We start from the raw sequence: 22,872 nt of genomic DNA on the forward strand, positions 1-22,872 counted from the left end.
AGGTAATTGGGCACCCTAAAACCAATATATTTTTTACAATTAAAGATTTTTTTTGGTAAATGTAAGCCTATTCATCGTATTACAATTAAATTAAGTTAAATACATAAATCTAATGAATTTGATAACAGACGCCAATGTAACTTCTAGGAGTATCTTGGAGTACAGGAAATGGATTTTAAAAGAAGCCAACCATGGTGTCCCGATATAATGTCAAGTGCGGCTCAAGCATGATATACTATGAGTGAACTGCCATTCAAAGACATGCAATCAACTTAAGTGACTTTTTGTATTCTCTGCGTAAAGTTCGAAATCATTAATTATTTGTGACTTTTCAGTATCCATTACCCTTCAGTAGAGCTCTTCCACTATCTAAATAAGTTTTAATTTACTACTGTTTTCACATGAGGTACCATCGCGAACCTACGGCGGGTTATGTGGCACCATCCACGACAGCAGTGGCAATCCAACGTGCATCCGATTTGATTGTATTTACGACTCTCATATATCCTGTCGACACGAAAAAGGGGCATTTGAATAACCGAACGGTTTATAAAATATTAACATTTCCTAGGAAAGATTAAATCTCAGATCATATTTGGATACAAGCAGAAAAATCGATGAGAGCAAGAAGTTATCAGAAAGATTTAGCACTTAATTATAATGAAAGTGTAATTCTGACATACATATTTAACACCGATAAATAGAAGCTAATTTAGCGAGGAATAACGCTGCCGAACCGATTGGCAGAGTCACCGTAACTCTCGCCATTCCGGGACCACCTCGGGTCGTTACGGCAGAGCGGTGTCGTGCTACACTGCCTGAAAAGGTACTAGTGCATTTTCAAGTACCGATAACTATCACATATGTCCTTACGCTACAGGTATATCTACGGACTGCCATGTGCCCATATTAGGCCAGCTGTTGCATCGGCGTACCTTATATGACTTTGAAGTTGGGGCACAACATGTGTCGCGCCGAACACACGAGCCTTGTTGCACTAAAACTAGCAAACCACCATTTGATATTTGGTAGATGTTATGGGGCGCTAATGGGGACTCAGTCTGGTCTTACTGTTACAAATGCAACCGTACAATGCAAGAATATCCTACATAGTACTACGAACCCGAGTAGCCGAATACCCTTATATCATACTCCCGACATCTACTCTATAAGAAGCTGATGTTGTGGTTTGGTAACCATATGTACTGTATGTCAGGTCTGAATATCTATGTTAACCATAAAGATATGAAGTCTTACTTATATATTATACAGAAATACAATTTAGCCTGTGACAATGTCACATGATTTTTCGAGTGATCTTCGATGATGAATCACTTGGACAGTTGTCATCATGTATCTTTTAACTTTAACATTTGCACTGGTGTCAGGACGCTGTATTTCCGATTTTATATAAACCTGTGAATATAACTGTGACACATCGTTGCAGATCAAGTGCAAAAAAGATCGCTAGGGGCTAACCATTATCGTGTAAATTTACAACCATATTATATACATGTATTGCTAAACTGAAAGTCAGAAATTGGCCGTCTTTATTTCATACCAGTCAAAATGACCTTGCCGTAAATATCAATAAGCAGTGTTTTTTTCTTTCTAACTAGTGATATTCACATATGGTAAGTAAAGGCTATGCTTGTATCATTGTTAAACAACTATATAGGTTAACCTCGTTAAGTCGAGCATATATCACTCGAAGACTGGTGTTCACCCCGTTAAGTCGAACTGGTATCACTCGAAGACTGATGCTACACCTATTAAGTAGAACTGGTATCACTCGAATATTAGTGATAACCCGTTAAGTCGAACTAGTATTACCCAAAGACCGGATAACATCGTAAATTCGAACTGTTACAACTTAAGAGCCAGAAATATTACGATGAAATTCGCTTTGCATTGACCATTTTTTTCATCATTTATCTATTAAGCAAATTTTACTTTAAAACTCTAATTATTCGAAATTTTATCATGGTCCAGCCTACCTCAAATTACCTAGAATTTTAATGTTTACCTGTCGTTCGAGTCTCGTTTCGTGTCTAAAGTAAATAATAGACTGATACATAATATCAACCTAGCATACAAATTAACCCCATGACATTCTATGCAAGATAGCATAGATTAAATGGTTTAATATTATGTATGGTAGGTGTATTGTCTATTACTTTGGGTTTAGTATGGGGAATAATATGACCGATTTGAGTTTGATTTTATAGCCCCTACGGCACAGTAGAATGGATACGCTGTCCCAGCTTCGTACCTTGTAGATATTACCAGTCGCTTATTCACTTACATCCCACTCATTTATTCATAAAACAACCCTGTTATGGTGTGTCGACTGGAATTTTAATACGCCTCTGTTCCTCGCCAGCCATCAAACAATTGCGGAATAATACCTAGAAACAAAAGATATGTAACCCCCTAAGATACAAGCACGAAGAAACTTTGAGAGAAAAAGATGTCAGTAGCATAGAACCTGCCAATCGAACGCACCGCAAAACTTGTCCGTCAAATGGTTCCCGTGAGACAGAGAAATAACCAAAATACAGATTCTGTTGTCAAGAGAAGACATTTTCACGTTTACGCTCTTTCTTCTCTTCACATGTGGACAAATAACAGGATGTAACAAAATTAGGGTGGAAAGTTTGATCAAATCAATAAGAGTTTAAATGATTAAATTATCCGTCCTTAAGTTGTGCAATTGCCTGATCTTATTTCGGTTTCAGATCTGATACTGTCAGAGAGGTTTTTTTGCGGATGAAAGCCGCCCTAGTCTGAAATCTCAGGCAATAGCCGTAGTCAGGTCCTGCACTGCAGACCACTTTGAAATCTTAAACCCAGATCGAAATTGAAAGTTAAAGCAACGTTCGCTGAAGACAGAGCTTATGCAAATGCGGCTCGTTTGTTGATAAGCGGCCTCGTGCAGAGAGTTTTGTCTCTAGATTTCCCGGCCTGTGATTGTCGTGTGGATTTGGGATGAAGTGATTTGGACATCCTATCAGAGAGCAAGCATGTTATGGCAGAACAGTGTAATAGCAAACGAAACTTTTTCTTCCAAATTTGATAACATATGGCGCGTTTGATGGGATGAGACATTTGAAAACCACCATATCGTATGCACACGGAAGGTCGATTCGGTCAAACTCGTAGGACGCGCGGATGTAATAGCAGTCGCCGCGGAATGTACACATTTGCCAGTACCGACGGGAGCGCACCCTATTGATTTTTCGCGCTTTATCCAAGTTAGCCATACAGTCATCGGTGTTCCTACATTTGTAGATGGTTTAGGAAATAAATAATGTATGGGGGATTTAGAGAACACTCACGAATGCTAGGGACTGAAATATACGAGACATCCCTTTTCGGTGAATGGATCACCTCGCTGCTTTAACTGTTGCACTCGACCATCACAAGTTTACTGGCTGTTTGGAGCTTCCGTCAAACCTTCCCCATGTCTGTGGGGGATCTCTGTATACTCTTACTAACTGTCTTTATCGATAACATCACAGGCCATTTATTTATCAAAAGCCAGGAGACTGCTTATAAGAGTTGGCGGTTCCTCGGTCTAACGGAGAAACTTTTGTAAAGACATTTCTCTGACAAATCAATGACACACGCACACGATGTCGCCACTATATCTCAACATAATAATACACAAGTAAAACTTTACTGTCAAAAAAGAAGCAAGCAATGACCTCACCATTTAAAAAAAGTTGGATATTGGCATTGGATTTTTTTATACTAAATATTATTTTGTCAATTAGGCCTGTAATAGAGTTGAAAAGGAAAATGGTGTAAACTTCTGAAACCTATCAATTACCACACACAGAGTCTGATTAAAAATATTGTTTCAGCATGTAACACTATTTAGTTGAGAACTTTTGTTCCACAGGTGGTTGTTGTCAGATGGCGAAGCCTCGTCCCTTCTCGTGCCCAGGAGCCTTATTAGGTAGTGATAATACCGATTACGAGGCTTGTGAGAATTACTCATGTGCTACAATAATCAGAATTTGTCATCAGCGGCACGGGCTCGGGCTCGCTTGGTGGCAGGCTTGATTGATTACCAAGGTCTGGTAATTGCAGAACGGCTCTGTTTTGGGCCTTTATGGCGATCTGTTCCATTGAACTTCCTGTGGAACAGTCACCGTATCCCACAAAAAGTCTCCTTTCTACGATGATGAATAACTTATTATGTGTCTGCTGCCCCTCTGATCCGTTCGTGTAAATCTACACGTCACAGACCCTACTCACTTCCGACAGCGCTGTTTTAAATTTCTCGTCCTATATTACATCGATAGTGGGGTAAGTTTTTTGTGATGTGTGCGTGCATTTTAGCTTGAGCTGGAATCAACAAGCGAGTACACAGATGACTTCACAGACAAATTCAATGCTTCTAACAAAAATTGGTCCCGTCTTCCTTCAACCTCGAATTCAGATTTTTTCCTCGTGTCTAAGATCATAAAACTTTTCAATCTATGATTAATTTCCTTTCATAACAAAACGGCGACAGTGAATAATTGTCCTTCGTGTGAGAGCGCTTTCATGACGCACAAAATCATACATATCTGACTGGTGTAAAAAAAATCCAAAGGAAAAACCTAAAATCTAATATCTGTAGTCAACCATTTGCGGCAGTAAAAAGTTTTGGTATAAAAATGCTAATGTATGAAAGGTTATAGATAGGATTGTAGATGAATGTATGATTAAATAATAGAACTACCAAATAAAGGCATGGATTATTGGAATAGCAGCAGTCAACAAGGGACCGTGTTTATCAAATTTTGTTCTAAAACTAGTCATCAACCTTCACATTTTTTTTTATTCTCATTTTTCTTTGCCGCAATTTAGAAAGTAAAGCTAGAGAGATGCAAAAAGATTACAGATAGCAAACAACGGTAGAAACATCAATCATAAAATCATATGTATTAAGTAATTTATACATGTATGACACAAATGAAACAAAATAACACTATTCTGACGTACGATTCCACGAAAATAATCCAACTGAACTCGTATATCAATAGTGCACAGTTATTAATAAACTGTTAAGTTATTTCCATGCGTACACATGGAATACTTTATTCAAACAATACCGTTTTAATTCGAAAAGATGAAAGAAAAAAAACAAAGAAATGAAACGAAAGCAAAATGAAGAATTTGAGAGTTAAAAAACCTTTTTCCAGTCAGTGTTTTGTTCGTTTTCCAAAGAACTTTTTTCAGAGATATAGATTTATTTCTGTTGTAAAGTTTCTTTATACTAGAAGTAATAAAGATTCGCGTCGTTATATGCTCTATCGCAAGAAAAAAATAATAGTTGGAATATGCAATAATACCATTTTATGAGAAAAAGTATAGTATCCGTTTGTTTTTTGACAAAATATCGTTACAAACAACTTTTAGTGTGTTTATCCGAGTTTTTATCACTACGATACATATGATCTTCGCGAAAGTTTTTTTTTTAAAATCATACTTATGGTCTTATTTTCAAAATGAAGCATAACAAAAACGTGGTAATGAACCATGTGAAAACTTCCTTCACCAGGTGTTAGGACAGGTGCGATAAATAGGACTGAGAAGCTATCCTCGCTGTTAGAACCTTTCTCTTTTTAATATCAAAACAAGAAAACAATACAAAAAAATGGCGTCAAACATTTGGGTGAATACGTGTATTGGATACAAAACACTGTTTCTTCGTTTTACATCTAGGATTAGCCATTGTATTATTAAATATCAAAACATATATCAAAGATTAGACTAATTAAAGAAAAATATTGTAAATCTTGAAAATCGGAAGTTGCAAAATGACAGTAAATGATAAGTAAATAGGATCTTAGTTTGAGGTTGCACAAAGGTGCAAACAAATTATTACAGTGTACTTCTAGTTTGACTCAGCTGGGGGGAAATCAAAATACATTTATCAATGTTATGATTAATTACAAGTATGTAGATTAATTAATTATATTAATCAGATTCTTAGAAAAGGTATGAAATCCCCCAAAGATTGTTAAGTTATGCAAGGAAACCAAAAGAGATGTGATTTAGTCCCAGCATGATGATAAAAATTAAAGTGGTCAGCAGAATCAAAAAGTATCGGGTAGCAAATAGCGTAAGAAATATGCATTGTCCATTCTTTGTTTTTTCTCTGTTGCTCTTGAGTTTTTCACTTATCATAGTATTTTGTTTTGTTCAAATATAGATTAATCAATAATTTGTATTAGATTTTTTAGACAGACTGATTTCAAAACAATTGTATTTTCTAATCACACCTCTCACCTAATCCAGACGTCATACAATAGGTGTTGTAGACAACCACTGTGGTATCTTTTGCCATGGTAACAACCTTGACATTGCATTAATATTGTTAAATTTGTTGAAAGCTTCTTATCACCATGAATAGCAATAATTAATCTCCAAGAAGTTTGAATGGTGATACAACGTCGAGGAGAATTGTACTAGATAGTATGTATAAAGTATGTCCTCAGACAAAATATCGGGGAAAATATTTAGAAAAATGGCAACTTTGTTTTATTCCTATCATTTAATTTTGAATGTGCAATACCATACTGACAAACATTTGTTAGTTCAAACTCCAGAAATCTGTAGAGAGGGTTAGCTCATTAATTAAACTTAGGTAACAAAATCAATGTTGTCTTATTTTCAAAGGCTTTCCTGACAATTTCGCTGAACAAGACTTGGTAAGATAATGTGTCGGTATTATCCGGAAAGTGCTGTCATTTTTGGCGAGTGATGGCCGTCAGTAACTCGTGCACCGATGACGTCATCAAGTTATTTATGCTTAAGGTGTTAGCTTCCGAAAGAAGAGTCGTATATTCTAATTTGCCGTAAGAGACTTCGGAAGATTTAACCGTTATGACCGAACGAACGAAGACGATGGAGACAATGCGGTGCCGCGAAAGCGCCATACCAAACCACTGTGTACCCCTATTTACTTAGAAAAGCCAGACATGACAGTCGTCATATATGATTTCTCTATCTTAAATGATGTAATTGTAGCTTTATATGAGATTTGGAACGTGTGTCAATGTTTACCGATGCTCGCGGGTCGGGCCTGTAACAGAACGAGATGCACCATCATCAAAGCAGTAAATCTGATACAGAACACTTGGAAGGGGGCTCAAACGACATGCGGGGCCCTTAGTGCTCTAACGTGAGGGTGTTGCAACAACTCCCGGGGGAACCATGAAATCTCGGTCATATAAGTTAAAGACCCACTTGTGTTTAAAGTTAAACAGTTAATTATAAGATGCCTCGATTGTGTGATGGTTGTTTTCAACTTTTAAACTTTCTGTCGCGAGGCACCAATGTGCAGTATGCAAACTAAAGTCAGATTCCAGTTTTCTCAAGTTCTTTCGTCAATAGTTTCTCTCTATATTACGCTGTATCATAACATCTCACGTGATTTTAGACATATACACCATGCCGCTTGAATTAAGTTTCAGTTCATTGTCACGTGATTAAGATAACCATGATTCCATTGCGTCCAAGATACTTTAAAGACAATTAGAAAGGCTAAATAAACACATATGGAATAGCTAGAATGAAAATAGATTTACAAAGATAGCATCCAGACTAATTCTACGGCGTTCCACATTCCACAAAGTTACAATTCAATTAAGATTGCTCCACTTACTTACGCTTCATTTTTATTCTCCACAAATCTGTTTCATTTTTAGTAATAACCTATCATTTAATTAGTATGTGTTTCAGAAAAAAAATTTTTTATGAAAGAGATAGATTATTTAAAAACTTTATTAAACTTTATTAAAAAGTTATTTTCTAAATTTGTAACAAAGCAATGCTCTCAACGTTTGCAAACCAGGGATAATACCAAGAATGAAATATAGTTTGCGGAGAATGTTAAATGAGCGCAAGTACGAACTCATTTTTAATGAAAAGGTTATATAATCAGATAATGAAGGAAGGGATAGGGGAGTTTTACAGTGAGTGATTTTCAACGATTGGTTAATAAACCACAATTAGATTAACATTGCCATACTTTTAAATACGCTACAATGTAATAATCAGACGTTTTATTGTGGCATTAAATGACCCATTAAGACAATTACAATCTATATGGCATTAAAGCAAATTATCGTCACATTGTATCTGTATTTAAACCCCAAATACATGAAAAATTAATCTAAAATCTACTTCGAATATAGTGAAATGAATCATTCCATGTGTTGATAAGCGTTGCGTGGCAGTGAACGCTTTTGGATCAGTACCTCATTCCCCCATCAAAATGGTGACTCAATCGTGTTGGTTTTTTTATAACTTTTTCCATGTAAAATAATTGACAAAATCTAAACTCCGCACTACAATTAGTAACAACTGAAAATGCAAACACGCTATGATGGAACCTTCTTTAACGCGATGACATTGCTCAAACTCATAAGACATCAGTATAAGTAATGAACGTAACGAAAATTCGCAACTTAACTTGTTTTAAGACGTGGCATAATTCCTATTAGTTACATATTACTTCTATATCATTAATTAATAAGATAACAATTCGTACCATCAATTAACAAAAATTTACCTTAAATGTATGATAAATACAATATATGACTTTCTATCATTTTGGGCTAAAATAGGCCTGTACAGCACACTTTGCTCTATGCTCTTCCATCATCATTTGAATTTGATTCTTTTGTGTCCAACCGAATATGATAATCAAACGACATGTATGGGAGAGTGGCTCGTTACCAACATCCTATTAGGTGACAACAGAACTTTACGACTCACCTGTCTTTAAGACTGGGGCGTGGTTACCGTTGGTATCCTCTGTAGTGGGAGAAGGACTCTGGTCTCCACTGACAATACTATCGCCACTCGACATACTCTCCTGAAAAACAGAAGTTATATTTAGTGTTCCGCCGATATCCAGTTCATCTCTCCACCATATTTGGCCTGGACACGGCCACCAGACAAAGGAACAGAACTACCTAAATAAAACTTACCCGAACTTCGCCAACCATAAAAGTATTCACAGTAGTCCTGGCACATATAAACTGCTAAATACAACAACTGATAGATACACCAACTCTCGATAGCTAATTACAGCTGTACATCTTGCCAAGAGGTAATGACTATGAGTCTGAGTCTATACATATGTGTATGGACTAGTGAAATATTGATATGAAGTACCCGTGCGAATTCAGGCTGTTGCCTCTTCTCTGTACCCTTGTCAGTGGGAACAAAGCACCATGGGCGAGCGGAGCGGCATAGGTCGGTATCGATCGAGTTTATCATTTTAATAATAACATAACCCCGCTGTTGCCAATGGCGGATAGGACACAATGGGCCAATTGGCCAATAGCGTGCACCCTTCTCCAAACCTGCTAAGCGGACTACAATAGACCCGGACTCGCCCCTCTCTTGGACCTTTGATCGCGTGCCGGAAGAACAGCACCACGCGACTAGCACGCGCCGCAAGGAGCCTATGATGGCGGAGTGTACCTGTGCGCTGCACTGCTCTACCTCACCTCTAATCAAGGCTCTCATTCACTTTCAATACATTATAATCATTTAGCCCAATTCATAGCTCCGTTCTAATTATCAAATGTGAGCACCAGGTACCCAGATCGATAATGTGTGCTGGCGATTATCCGCGCGGTCTCCTTGGTACACGGATAGCTTTGATTCCAATCTCTTACCTGACTCATCAACTGTCTTTTGATTCTCCTGTGACTTTGAGGTACAAACACTACTCGGCTTAGACTTGTCCCCGACATTAACATCCCAGCCTTTATATCACAGAAGCAGTTACACGCAAACTTAGCAGCAACTGGCGGTATACCGGTCTTTATTTGATAGGAGGAAGGAAACGCCACCAAGCCTGGCTCTGATACACAGGCAATCTTATTCAGAACTGGCCATAATACAGAGACAAGAGGGAGAGTGGTCTCACACCAGTATCTTACATGGACAGTTACAAGAAAGGAAGATAGGTAATTGATGCGTTAATATTGATTTACGGGAACTCTGAGTTCTGAACTCCCCTCAAACACTAAATATGTATGGGTACACGGGGAGACAGTTTATCTGTGACATTAACATACCAGAATCCTCTATGTAAAACTAAATAAAGTTTTTAACGCCGATTAACAAATAGACAGAGTAGTGTAGGTGGTGAACCAGACAAACCATAGAAATGGGTCAGACAATCAAAAGCTAAAGACACCCAAGCACTAGCATATATGTGTACAGTTGTCCCTTCTAGTTTCAAAATAAATTTCGTATTTTATGTCATGTTGTTTTGTTTAGAATACAGTTTGGAAACAATACTAAAGACAAGACCAAGGACCATGCGAAGATGATATTTCGGTCAAATTAGCGGTCATCTGGGCAGTCGTTATGGCTCCGGACATCAGATGGCCAGTTCATTGGAGTTACGTAGCTGAGAAGTTAGTATCGATTTTCTTTGTTAATATCCCTCTGGTCAAAATTACGGGAGCATTTGGGAAGACTGGTCTCACTATACCCCCGGCTGATGGGAGTCGAGGTGATGGTGGTGGTGGTCGATTTCAGCCAGAATGGTCACTGTCCAGGCAGGTGACACAGCAACAACACTTAGTATTGCTATAGTGATGGTCAAGCTTGACGTGTCAGGTTTACGGTTCTGGGGAAGGCATACCAAATACAGAATAGTGTCACCATCAAAACAAATATTAGAAATATGCTACGATTGTTAAAGCTAGCGTAACAAAATCTCTTCAGTATAATAACCACAATTTTAGTGTTATTTTGTTACAAAACTTTTTATTAAGTTTTCTAAGGAACGATTGGTGTTAAGAAAAACACATCTTGGTGAATTTTATGTGACAGAGGAAAATACTTCAGGTGAAATGTAAATCAAATGACATATTCATTCAGATTATCTTCCATTCACAAGAACTTGAGTCATTTACCTAAGGAAAAGAATCTTTACATATTTGTGTATAATAACTCTATACACATGTTCTAAGAGAGCATTCTGTTGGATATCTATAACAGTTGGCATGGTGACATCACAGCTTTCATTCATCTTTTAATTCTATACACTTACTTCAAGTACAAAAATACCATTCTCTGCCAACAAATCCTTATTTGTTTTCTGTATTACATATGTACATCCTTCGTAAATACATATACATTTCCTTACAGTGGATATATATTTCCTGACATGGAAATGGAATTATGTAAGTTATTTCAACGTGTTTCCCGATTCGATTCCTGCGTGTTTATCGTGTCCGTCTTTTAACTGATTTGAATGAAGAAATAATGCAACAGATTTCAGCTAAGGTATTTTCCAAACTTTACAATTTATCTGATATTCCTACCTACATTAACACACCATGTAGTACAATGTATATTGTTGTATGTCCTTATATGTTTCTACGATATACCTTATTACACTCCAATTATATTTTATATTTTTATAAGTTTATAAATACATTTCATAAAAGACATGGTGCAATATTCAAAGGTTAAGATATTAAATGTGACAATCTAGTTTTCGTCTCTCACTTACGAAATCACGATTCCAACATCTCGCATTTAAACAAGTCTTCTTCATTAACGACTTCAATATGTAGGAAATGTGCGAAAACAAAAATAATCTTTTTAAGACTTTTAAGATTTTTGTTTTGTTTAGCTGCAATTGTTAGCCTATTCACAAGCCCACGGGTACATTGTAGTTCACGTTCTTCACATTATCTGGCTCAGCTGAATATTTAAAGACTTTAAGTCGATATCTTGATAAACCCAATAAGTTCTTTCTACATATTTCAATTGACCAATTATCATTAGATCAATTAATTAAAGGATGATTTATATCGGCTGTACTTACCAAGAGAAATCTGTTTCTGAGGTGAGCAGGGTGGGTGAACATTCTAGCAGTAGCGTGCAGCATTGTGTGTACCCGGGGTGACGAGTCGAGCTGTCCCTATATTGATCCCGTCAACACCGAATGATCATGATATTACCTACAGGCTGTTAGCGTATTCGTGTTATATATATGTGACTTAGCGGTTTGGTAGTCTCTAATGCGATACAGGGGAAACTTCAAGTACGTCTAATTGACGTCATTCTCAGCCACTTTAAAACGTGTGAAGAAAACAATATTCTAACATAAATTAATTTTAAATTATTTTAGTGTTTTATCTTGTATAATCGTCCTGCATAGGACGTTTTTCGCTTTACGGACTGGTTTTCATGAGGATGTTCGCAAATGTCACCAATGTTATTTAGTGATGTAATGCTACGAGTGCCGTCAGTTTTTACATTACAGTTTGTAAAATCTGCGTCAAACAAGGAATATTGCTTGAAATTTTATGAACTCATAGGCTTATTAGTGAAACAGTATCAGTCAATCAAGATGCATTAATGAGAATATTTATTGTATAGGTCTGTTCATAAGTAGATTAAAAAGTTTTCGACATAGACCGTCTTAGAGCTATCTGGAGTAGTTTGTTTTTAATTTTAAGGAAAACGTAGAGTGCAAAGATGTGCTTGCTTCATAAAAATTAACCTCATAATTTGAAGTAGACGGAAAATCAAACTCAATAACTCAAAATAATAATAAAATTGAATTATACACGGCTGTTTAAACACGTACCAGCATGTACGATTATTTTTTATAGCTGCTAGATGAAAACTTCTTAGAACCGACAAATGGTGTCGAAATAGATGATATATATATATATATATCTAATACGATTCTGATTTAGACAAAAGATATGCGTCGACTTGTCTAAACATAACCTATGATGAGTTAAACCAATCATCCACTCGTATAAATGAGTCTGTATTTATAATTTTATATATACTTAAATAGCCCCAAATCACTATATTTTATAACTATGTAGTTATCTATAGTTTTATAAGCCCTTCATAACGTAATGAACTAACTAAACTTGAATGCATAGAAATTAATCTTTGTGTCGTCAAACCACATATTGGCATAGGAAACAATATGTTGAAATCTCCATATCTGTTTTCGGATCCATTTCGTATGCTATAAAATGTGGAAAAAAGTTAAGTAAATATATTAAATACCGATATCTTATTAATTATACGTTTGAACTTAACCATCATATCAATGCTTGCGTTCATGCAAGAACTGGACACAAACGTGAAAGTATTCCTAGGCCAACCAAATTATTTTTAGATACAATATTAATTTACTTCATGAATTGATACCATCGCAAAGTGAACTTCATACTGAACCTTTATCGAAATTTTCTGTGAGGTGAGGAGCCGCTAGCTATGGACATGTCCAGGACACGCTTGTTATGGCCGTGGGGCCAAGGACTGCATTAGTGGCGGTAGAAGAGAACCATTACCGCGCCATTGTCGGCTGTGTTTCGGTGGGTGACACACCAGCACTTAGCAAATCGCCCACCGGGTGACAACTGTACAGCGTTACAATACTGCCCTATTGACAATTTGTGCATGATGAAAAGATGGAATTATTATAAATATTTTACAGAAATACCATTAGAGAGTGTGTATGTACCTTTACGCCACCATAGCCGTCGATTTAAGTATCGAGCCAATTGCACCACAGGCTAATTCGATAGACCCTACTACTACATGCTAACTTGACATTAACTTTATGCTTTTACCAGTGTTGAAAAGGTATAACAGTATTTTACGGGTTATAAATGAATGATGGTATTTCGTTACAATTTTTGTCCATTGTTAGCTTCCAATACACGAGGGTCTAGAACTATAATTATATATAGCGGAGGCGGCGAACTTCTCGGTTAAACAGGATACACACTGGATGGAACGGTTGTATAAATCATTGTTCACGAATGATCAAAACAATCATACACAGAAGCAGTGTGTACAAAGGTATATGATGGGGACGATTCTGTTCACACAAGGGTAAATCATATACATAGTAATTGTCAACCAAAAGGAAACAGCATCCGTGGATACAACGTTAACAGGATGTCAACTGTCGATTGTTCTAAGTATGAAGACCCAAACAAACCACTAAAGGAAGCAGGACAATCGGTCGACTTATGCGAAACACCGTCCATTCTTGTAATGACAAAGAAGAGGGGACATTGTAGATACGGCGAGGAGAGTAAAGTGTGTCCTATCGTCTACGTCACTGAAGGCCACAGCAACAGCTGGGGCCCGCGACAGAGAGACGAGTTTTGTCAATTTGTAAATGTTAGCTGACCCGCAGGTTCCGATCGATAGTAACTTCTCCAACACGTATCGATCCTACATGTCTCAAGGGGAGGTTGATCCGGATAGCCTTGGAAACCCCCATCCATAACTTAATCCGTACTTTAACCCATTTTCCGTATTTTTCATATCACATAAAGCACCCAACAGTTAACCAGCTCTTGATCACCTTACCGGAACGCTTTGACACTGTATCATATTTCTTTCTATGAAAAAGGAAATACATACTATCTATCGAATTAACTTTGATCTGAATTTACCTTGATGCTTATCTTAAATATTCTTTTGTAATATTTATTTCTTACCTCCCGCATTAGATGTTCTACCCAGACAGATGCTATAGACAGGATATTGATCACATGGTCATTGTGGCCAATCCCTTCACAATACTCATCTCCTATATCATAACCCATGTGCTACACAAAATCAAAAATTCGAACATATCCTATCGATTTTATTCTATACTCCTTTAAAATAAATTTCCGAAAATAAAAATGCTATTCGTAAATAAAATATGTTGGTGATTTGTCTACACGAAGTTGTGGAAATTACCTCGATTTTCTTGACAGACCGATAACAAGAGAAATCTATGTGTCAATGACCACAGACAACCTTTATACATACTGACGTACGTCTCATTAAATAAAGGTAACCTTATAAGGCATGTCTAAATATCGTAAATGGAATGACAGGCAATATATTAATTATTATCTCAAATCAAAGTTATTAGACACGTGTCTCAATTAACAGAGATAAGATATGAACAAAAGTCTCAATTGAAGTCAACTTCATGATAACACTTATGTAAAATAAACTAGACAAACTTTGGACATCGTAAAGACACACAACTTGGACATTAAAGACATTTACCAATCTGTCTTCAATATTACTGACAGTAAATCTTTAGACATATCCTTGATTTTTAATACACATATGCCCCTAAATGCAATCCAGAGACACTTATTCCGTCAAATTATAGATCAAAATAAGACAGATGTCTCGGGAAAAGAAAGGATTAGCTCTTGTCTTCAACAATACAAGGATATGTAGAAATTTTCTTTAGCCAAGAATTCGTATGCCCTCATTGTACATAATCTGGAGAATTCGGAGAACAGATAATCATTAACATATGGCTCAGAAAATAAGTGGTATAACCGGACTAAAACAATCTGTAGACACTTCTTTATTCTAGAATCAAAATGTCTTTGTAGCTTATCTGAAGTCACATAGTCTATCAAAACATACATACAACAAAAATGTGTGTCGGAAAAATTCGGGAAGGGGGTTAGCTCAGACACAGGCCAGTGCTTATAGTAATGCGATTTTAATAATATAGACGTTGTTGATGTTTTATTTAAGATTAAAAACAAATTCATTTGTCTTGGATCAAGACATACGACGCATATTTCTGTCTCAGAAGAACAGTGACAGAGCGTAACCTGTAGACGTGTGTCTCCACTAAAAACGATAACCTGTTGATGTTCTCATCACATACACAACATATATTCGCATGACTTCGATTAAAACTCTGACCAAAGAGGAAAATCAATGTCCTCTCTATATAATCTAATGTAGACATTTCGCCCCTCATCTCCATTAAGACCAAACCCCATAATCCCTGTTCCGAAATAATTCATTACTGTCATCCATATCTTCCCGTGCATCATTAACAATCGGAAGTCCTCTGGGGCCTGTGTCCATTATCGTACGACCCTGTCGTACCTTTGTTTACCTGTGCTACCTGGTAGACTAATTACACAGAGACACCTTAGATCTGGCCGTTATCGACCCGCCTCGCACCCTTCGTCACACCTGTACCACGTATTGATTACCGGCTGCTGGGTCTACCGCTATACCCCTCAGTATTGATTTTATACTAAAATGACTACCAAATGTTTCCATATGATCTCTCTGTATGTGCTTGTGTTGATGTTATTGTCACACCATGTACAATACATATATATAGATGAGTGTTTGGTTACTCGTCCGCCCGTGATATGACTATACGGATGTACTGTAGCCCTCCATTATGTATGTACAACGCTCCCCGACAGACGAGACCCTTTGTCAGGGGAGCACAGCTTGTGTGTTACACACACTGAATATGATGCATGACTCCTCTGACGAAAAATCGATGTAAATGTTTCACCTGTGTGATCCAGTGTTCTCACCTGTAAGAACACGACTCCTCTACCTGTTCAACTAGGGTCGTTAAAACAGAAAAGAAATCAGTACAATATCACCCCGGGTGTGTATGATATATATCACTCTCTAACAGTGATTTCCCATGTGTCAATAGTAAAAGTCCTGTCATACCCCCCTAAGGACACCATTAGAACCCCTCTGTAATACATTATCTGCCTAAATACCACCCTCACTCTGTAATGTGTACCATATTGTACACAATCACGATATCATAACAACAGATATAACCGTAATGATTTCGCGAGTACACGTCAACGGTGTAACACTTTCTTCTAGAAACATGAAAAGTCATCAGCTGTTTGGAAAGGTATGACATTTCGGTGATGATGGTGTTCCTGTCAACCATTGGACGTGAACAAACGCAACAATAGTCGGCCTATAAGGTGTCAGTTATTTCTCCGTCACCAATCAATAGTGGAAGGTATCACAGCGAGTACAAGCGTGAAATAAAACAACAGTACTTTTAGTAAAGTGTCAAGTACTAACCTCTGTTTTGTCCGCTTTTTCCGTCCGTACGCCCCGCTTCGACATGGTACTGTATTTACTGGCCCTCGGAGACTCTCTGTGGTAGGCACTCGTGTCAAAACAGTCGAACAATGTCAAGTAGCACCGACCACTCGGTAACAAAGAGTTGGCGAGCGCTCTCTGCCTCCCGTTTCACCGACACTAAAATCGAGAGGACAAATGCTTCTCTATTGATCTACACACCTGGCACCGAAACAAAATTTATGGGGCATTGCAAGGTAGCCGTATCTCTTCTAAGCTGTTACACTGGCGCTACCGGCTCAGCAGTCTCATACTCACTAACGAAATACGGGCCAAACGTGCCACCAAAATCAATTTTTGAAATAGGGAAAGCACACACTCCCGTGTTCCTAAGTGCTTCCCCCTCTATATTAGCTACTGGTGCGGACCGGCGGATTCTACCGAAATATTCTCAGGCGCATGTTTAATACGAGTTCAAACTCCCCCTGATCTCTCTCCGGCTTGGCCATACATGCGTGACAACGGCAATAATGGGACCCATTAGCAAGTCATACGTGGATGAAAATTTTCCGACAGAGGGTCGGAGGGGGTCCGTTGGCTTTGTTTCAGGGTATTGATTTGTTTCTGTTTTCCAATTTATTTACACCCCTACGCCTTTGGGCACCTCTTACTTATCGATCGACAAATAATTATAGAGTTCAGTGGTTTTGGAAGAGTGGTTTACTATTTGCCTGCAATCGAATCTGCTGACTGTAAGATGTTACTTACTCCGGGGATATATAGGGTATGGCTTGGCTCGCCTTCATAGACATTGGGGAATATAGGACCATCGTGACACAACTTATCAAACTATGTCAGATGTACGGCGATATATATTAAATCTGGTAGACAACTGCACACGAGCTTGCGCCGCTGTTTCAATGTAAGTTAGCTGCGGAACGGCATATGAATTATTGATAACTGTTGTCTCCAAATTGATAATGGTTGCCGGGCCGGTAAACAAGGACAAACAGGGGGTCTGGCGAGACTGTCGTCCGCGTGGTCCGGACTGCCGCTGTTGACCAATCAGGACAGGGTAGACTAATATGTGAGCTACTGCATGCTGAACGCCACCACCGCAGCCGAATCAACAGCACCCTGATCACGATGACACACACCGCCTGTGTGCAGTTTGCTGAGCAACAGGTGTGTCGATGTCTGTCACCAAATTAGCATATCAGCAGTGTAAAAGGGCATAACAACGCCACTGTGCATGCCCTCATGTGTAAGGATGTTTGTGGATGTATAGGCCTATGTGTTAGGGTGAGGGGTGAGGATTAAAGGGTTAGGGGATGAAGATGTGAGAGAAATGAGGAGTATACGATGCTGGTTAATGTTGGGTTGATGGGTAAGATAGTAAAGAAGGTGAAGGGTGGAAAAGAAATGATTGATTTGCAGGGCTGGTTGTTATTAGGGTGAGAGGTGAGAGGGTTAGAGGGCAAGGAAGTGAATGTATAAAAAGGAATTAGGGGTGTGTAGGGTTGGTTGATGTTAGGTTGAGGGATAAAAGGTTAGAAGGGTAAGAAGCACCATGCGAAGGTGTGAACGGAACGAGGGGTTTTGATGAAATGAAGTTAAGATGCTAAAGAAATGAGAAATAAAGTGTTTTTAGGGATGAGGAGAAAAAAAGTTGAATAAAAGAATGATAAACTGATGCCCAAAGTGATATATGATTACGAGGGTTTGGGATGAATGTAGGGGTATAAATGGGTAAGTAGATAGAGTGTAATTATGGGATACTTTTACGAGTGAAGAAGTCATGTTACGGATGAAATGTGTTAAGTTACAATTGTTTCATGACAATATCCAAATTGTCATTTAATTTTCTATTCGTGACTTTCTCTTTCACACCTTTATATTTTTTCTACCATTGATGTTATACATCAACACATTTCAAATATTTTGTTCACGCCAAACTACCAAAATGCCAATAACTGCTTAATCCTACTAGCATCATCACTTCACAAATGTGCCAATAAAAATCACATGTTTCCATCCTATTTACTATACATGCAAATTCGTGGATTTTTTTGGCACAGTAAATCTCGCGTCCATTCAGCGCTGCTGCTGCTGCTGGAATATGCCCTGAGGGCTTGTCATCACGGCGCAACACCTGTCACTGAGATACGCCTGTCTTAGTGTAAACTATCCACCGCTCTAACCTTTCATGTACTGATATACAGCACTGACTAAATTCACCTGTATTATACACCTGTCTTAATACCAAACAATGACAACTATAAACCTATAAAATACAAGTCCATACCAATACTGCTCAGTGCAATATACTTAACTGCAGGACTTGCTGAAAGTCTACATACATTGTATATACATATACCACTGCAACAAAGAAGTGTGAAACATCTTATTTGAAACGTATTGCTCTTGTCTTACAGCAAAATCAGGTTAATTAGAAGCGAAGTACATAATATATTAATGTATAAATTTTCCTCGATAAAATAAATATATGTATACCCTTTTGCATTTCTATGCGGTGAAAATGACAAAATAGCCGTTTTACTAAAGATTTATAATTAGTTCACATCACGAACTATATATTTTCGACCTTCTGCTTTATGTGACCGGTTAATATTACTTAATTAAGATGGATCATGAAGAAAGGTCCCCCAATTAATCACCATGTTCAATAAAAAAATAAGCATGTTTGGTGTATTTTTTACCCTAGCTTTTTTTTCGCCCGATTTTAATTCGACACGATTGACCTATATCGCTATATGACGGCTGTCTTAATGAAAGATGGAACCCTTACTCCCCCGGATCACATGGACCTCAACATGTGTCCTCACTTCATCTATAAAGGGATTGAACAGTGTTTTTATTGCGGTAAAGGTGGTATGAACGCATTGGAATACAGACATATTCAATGTAGCGCGTTACATAATTGAAGTTTATTTAGATTATCATATGACGCAAAATCTTACCGAAACGTGAACTAGAAGTAGTCCGATCCTACTCTGGGTTTGTATTCATACGTCGTTGCGTTTACGCTCATTTGAACGCAACTCCCCTCCCGTTTACTTTATAGGGGCATATATCAATATATACATATGTCCTACTTTAATGATTTTAAGTTGTTTTTTTACCTAGTTTATCCACAAACGCTCATGAAACATATTACGAAAAATAGTATTATCATTGTCCTGTTCATTGTTTTGAAAATGAAGTTTTGATATTTTTGTTTAAAATAGGCAATACCTCCATGAGATTTCCCACACATAAACAGGATCAATCGATAGAAGGGTTATTTTAGTGTCCATTATACGATACAAGTCATAATGATATCAACTTCTCTATTATCAATACAGCTGTTACTATCTACAATCTACAAATCTCACTCTCTCCATCAGTAAAATTTTTCTCGTTATATCTATAGCCCACGTATAATCATTATCATTTCTGGTGATATGGTATTCATTTCCCTCATGACCGTCTCTTCACTCATTTTTGTGCATTTTCTGTTTTTGGAACATCAGCAAATATAGCGTTATCACCATGAAAGATTTTTTTTTTTTTTTTTTCGTATTCAACATATTCGCAAATACATAAGCTCTCGATAATCGGGCATTTATATCTACGTTTTTACAATTATTAGCGAATTTTATTTTTATTCGCGTTCGGGCTGAATTACGCGAAAAATAGTGACTCGCAAAAATGAAGTGGTTTACTGTAAGTCAGCCATATTGAAATTTGCCTTTAACTTGACGAAATAATTCTATTTATCTTTGTTACCAGTGTCACCTGCTGTAATTTTATCTTATATGCTGTAAACACCTCTGTTTTTGCAAAATACAAACAAAAGAGTATGTAATTGTATAACAGGAATTTTGGCTTCAGTAAGTACTCGTCATTGCGAAATATTGTATCCACGGTTATGTTGAAAGTAACCATGATGAGATATATTGTATATACGTGAAAATAAAGCAGGTTACAGTATTTAGTAACATTTTAAATGCGCCTAGTAGATCGTTATTTCACGTCATTTTTGCCGATGGAAATTCTACATATATACTAATTTTCATCACTGCAGCTTATTTTAAAATTGACGATTTCACAAACAACGAGAATAATTGATACCAAGATTTGAAAAGTGTGTAGTAGAGAAATATGAAGTATGTATCATGAATGTTTTCATATTTAGATGTTTCTAAATAAAGTTAACACTCTTTCAAAGCAGTTTTTATTTATCACATAATCCGCCTGATATCCAGTGATTTTGCCCGTTAAAATTTTTTTGCATATGTCACAAGTGTAATATGACCTAGAGCGGTTTTCATTGGCTGGAAATTCATTGTGACGTCAGACAGAAACAATAAAATGACGTCAAGATTACGAGGATGGTGGGACAAAATGGCGGCCTCTCCTGGATTTTCGGAATACATTTTGACGTAAATTCTTTGTTATGTGTGTATTTGTTGTTATGTGATAAAAAGTATCTTAAATTTGTGTTACTTTCATATGAGATTTTATGAAACTCGTCTCGAAGTTTTAATTTTTGCTCGCCAAGGCTCGTAAAAATAAAAACTTTTTAGACTCGTTTCATTAAATCTCATATGAAATGATTACTCATATAATATCCTATATTTACTACATATTATCAAAACAAAAGGTGACATAAAAAGAAATTAAATGCTTAGTATTCTCTGCCCTATCCCACAAAAACATCACGTCATGATCTCTAAAAAACAGTTGACAGCCACAAACCGTGAGAACCGTGGTAATTGATACAATAAAATATTAATTCAGCAACAATGGTTTACGCTCAATATCGCCATGCCTCGAATTTCTAAACTCTGTTCAGTATCGCATTTCAATTATATTTTTGTCGTCCTCAAACCGATCAGCCGACTGCTGTTTAGGTAATGTTACTACCATCACGCCTCGCTCTACCCCCGTAATCCGATTTCAGGCCTGCTCTGTCTCCCTATCTGTGAATGTATTCTAGGTCCTGATGAAGGGTATGGTGTAGTTTGTAGTTTACGAGGCCCTCGTGGGCCTAATACTAGTTTAATAGCATAACTATAACAATATGATAATTGCGTAATAAAATGACGTAAAAGTTTCAAATTTGATAGAGAAACCATCCCCTTATTTTTGTGATTGCGGTATCTGCAAGTTTTACAGGATGGGCAGAACCTTTAGTGAAATAGTTCCATAACCTTTAATCGTGACGATTTGATTATTTTAAATCCAATCCCCGTGGAAATCAAATATCATTGATGAACTATTTTCTTTTAGGAATTATTGCGCTGACATATCGGAAAATAAAACGATTTTATTCATAGTCATTAACCTATAAATCTATATAATATATCGCTAACCTAGTACCACACAAGAGGAGAGAAAAACTTTCATTAACTTATACCATCATCACACTGCCTGCATACTAGATAAATATATATATAGTGTTTCTCAGTGTTTTGGCTGTGAGCTTCAACGAGGTAGCACTATAAAACTGACAAGAGTTTCCACTGTCATACGGACACATAACAAATCTCTCAGACCACATCCATATTTATCACATAAGTACAGAGGTCGAAGAGACAACATTTGCGGATATGACGTTACGGGAAAAACCTAAGCTGAATCACTCCGACCGGTTCTGTTGGCATCTCGAACTCTATATTGTTTGCGGCGTAGGAATTGACTGGTTTAACCAGCGTCTTAAGTTGTATATTAGAAATCTATTAATACCAATCGTATAAAAACAAGAAACGTGGGAACGTGTTATCAATAAATCATATACATACAAATCAGATTCATGTGATTGGCATGATACGTTACGCTAAATGTGTAGTAGTTATAACGATATGGCTCCTAACGATATTAGTTCATAAAATATCTTTGTTAAAAATGTTAATAACTTTTGAATGAAACAGTTGTAATATTTCTCCGACATTAAATTGT

The 22,872-nt window shown here is 37.1% G+C and overlaps 1 protein-coding gene across 4 annotated transcripts in view; it reads right to left on the bottom strand.

The window, feature by feature from the left end:
* The window catches only part of LOC138325627 (nucleolar protein 4-like), a 97,741-nt gene that overhangs the window by 11,905 nt on the left and 62,964 nt on the right, over window positions 1–22,872 (bottom strand). For all 4 annotated transcript variants that reach the window (XM_069271415.1, XM_069271413.1, XM_069271414.1 and 1 more), the window contains exon 4: window positions 8,779–8,878. In XM_069271415.1, coding sequence (XP_069127516.1) covers window positions 8,779–8,878 — 100 coding nt within the window. The remainder of the gene's footprint in view (window positions 1–8,778; window positions 8,879–22,872) is intronic.

Source organism: Argopecten irradians, chromosome 6, assembly GCF_041381155.1.
Source record: "Argopecten irradians isolate NY chromosome 6, Ai_NY, whole genome shotgun sequence".
In the NCBI taxonomy this organism is placed as follows: Eukaryota; Metazoa; Mollusca; class Bivalvia; order Pectinida; family Pectinidae; genus Argopecten; species Argopecten irradians.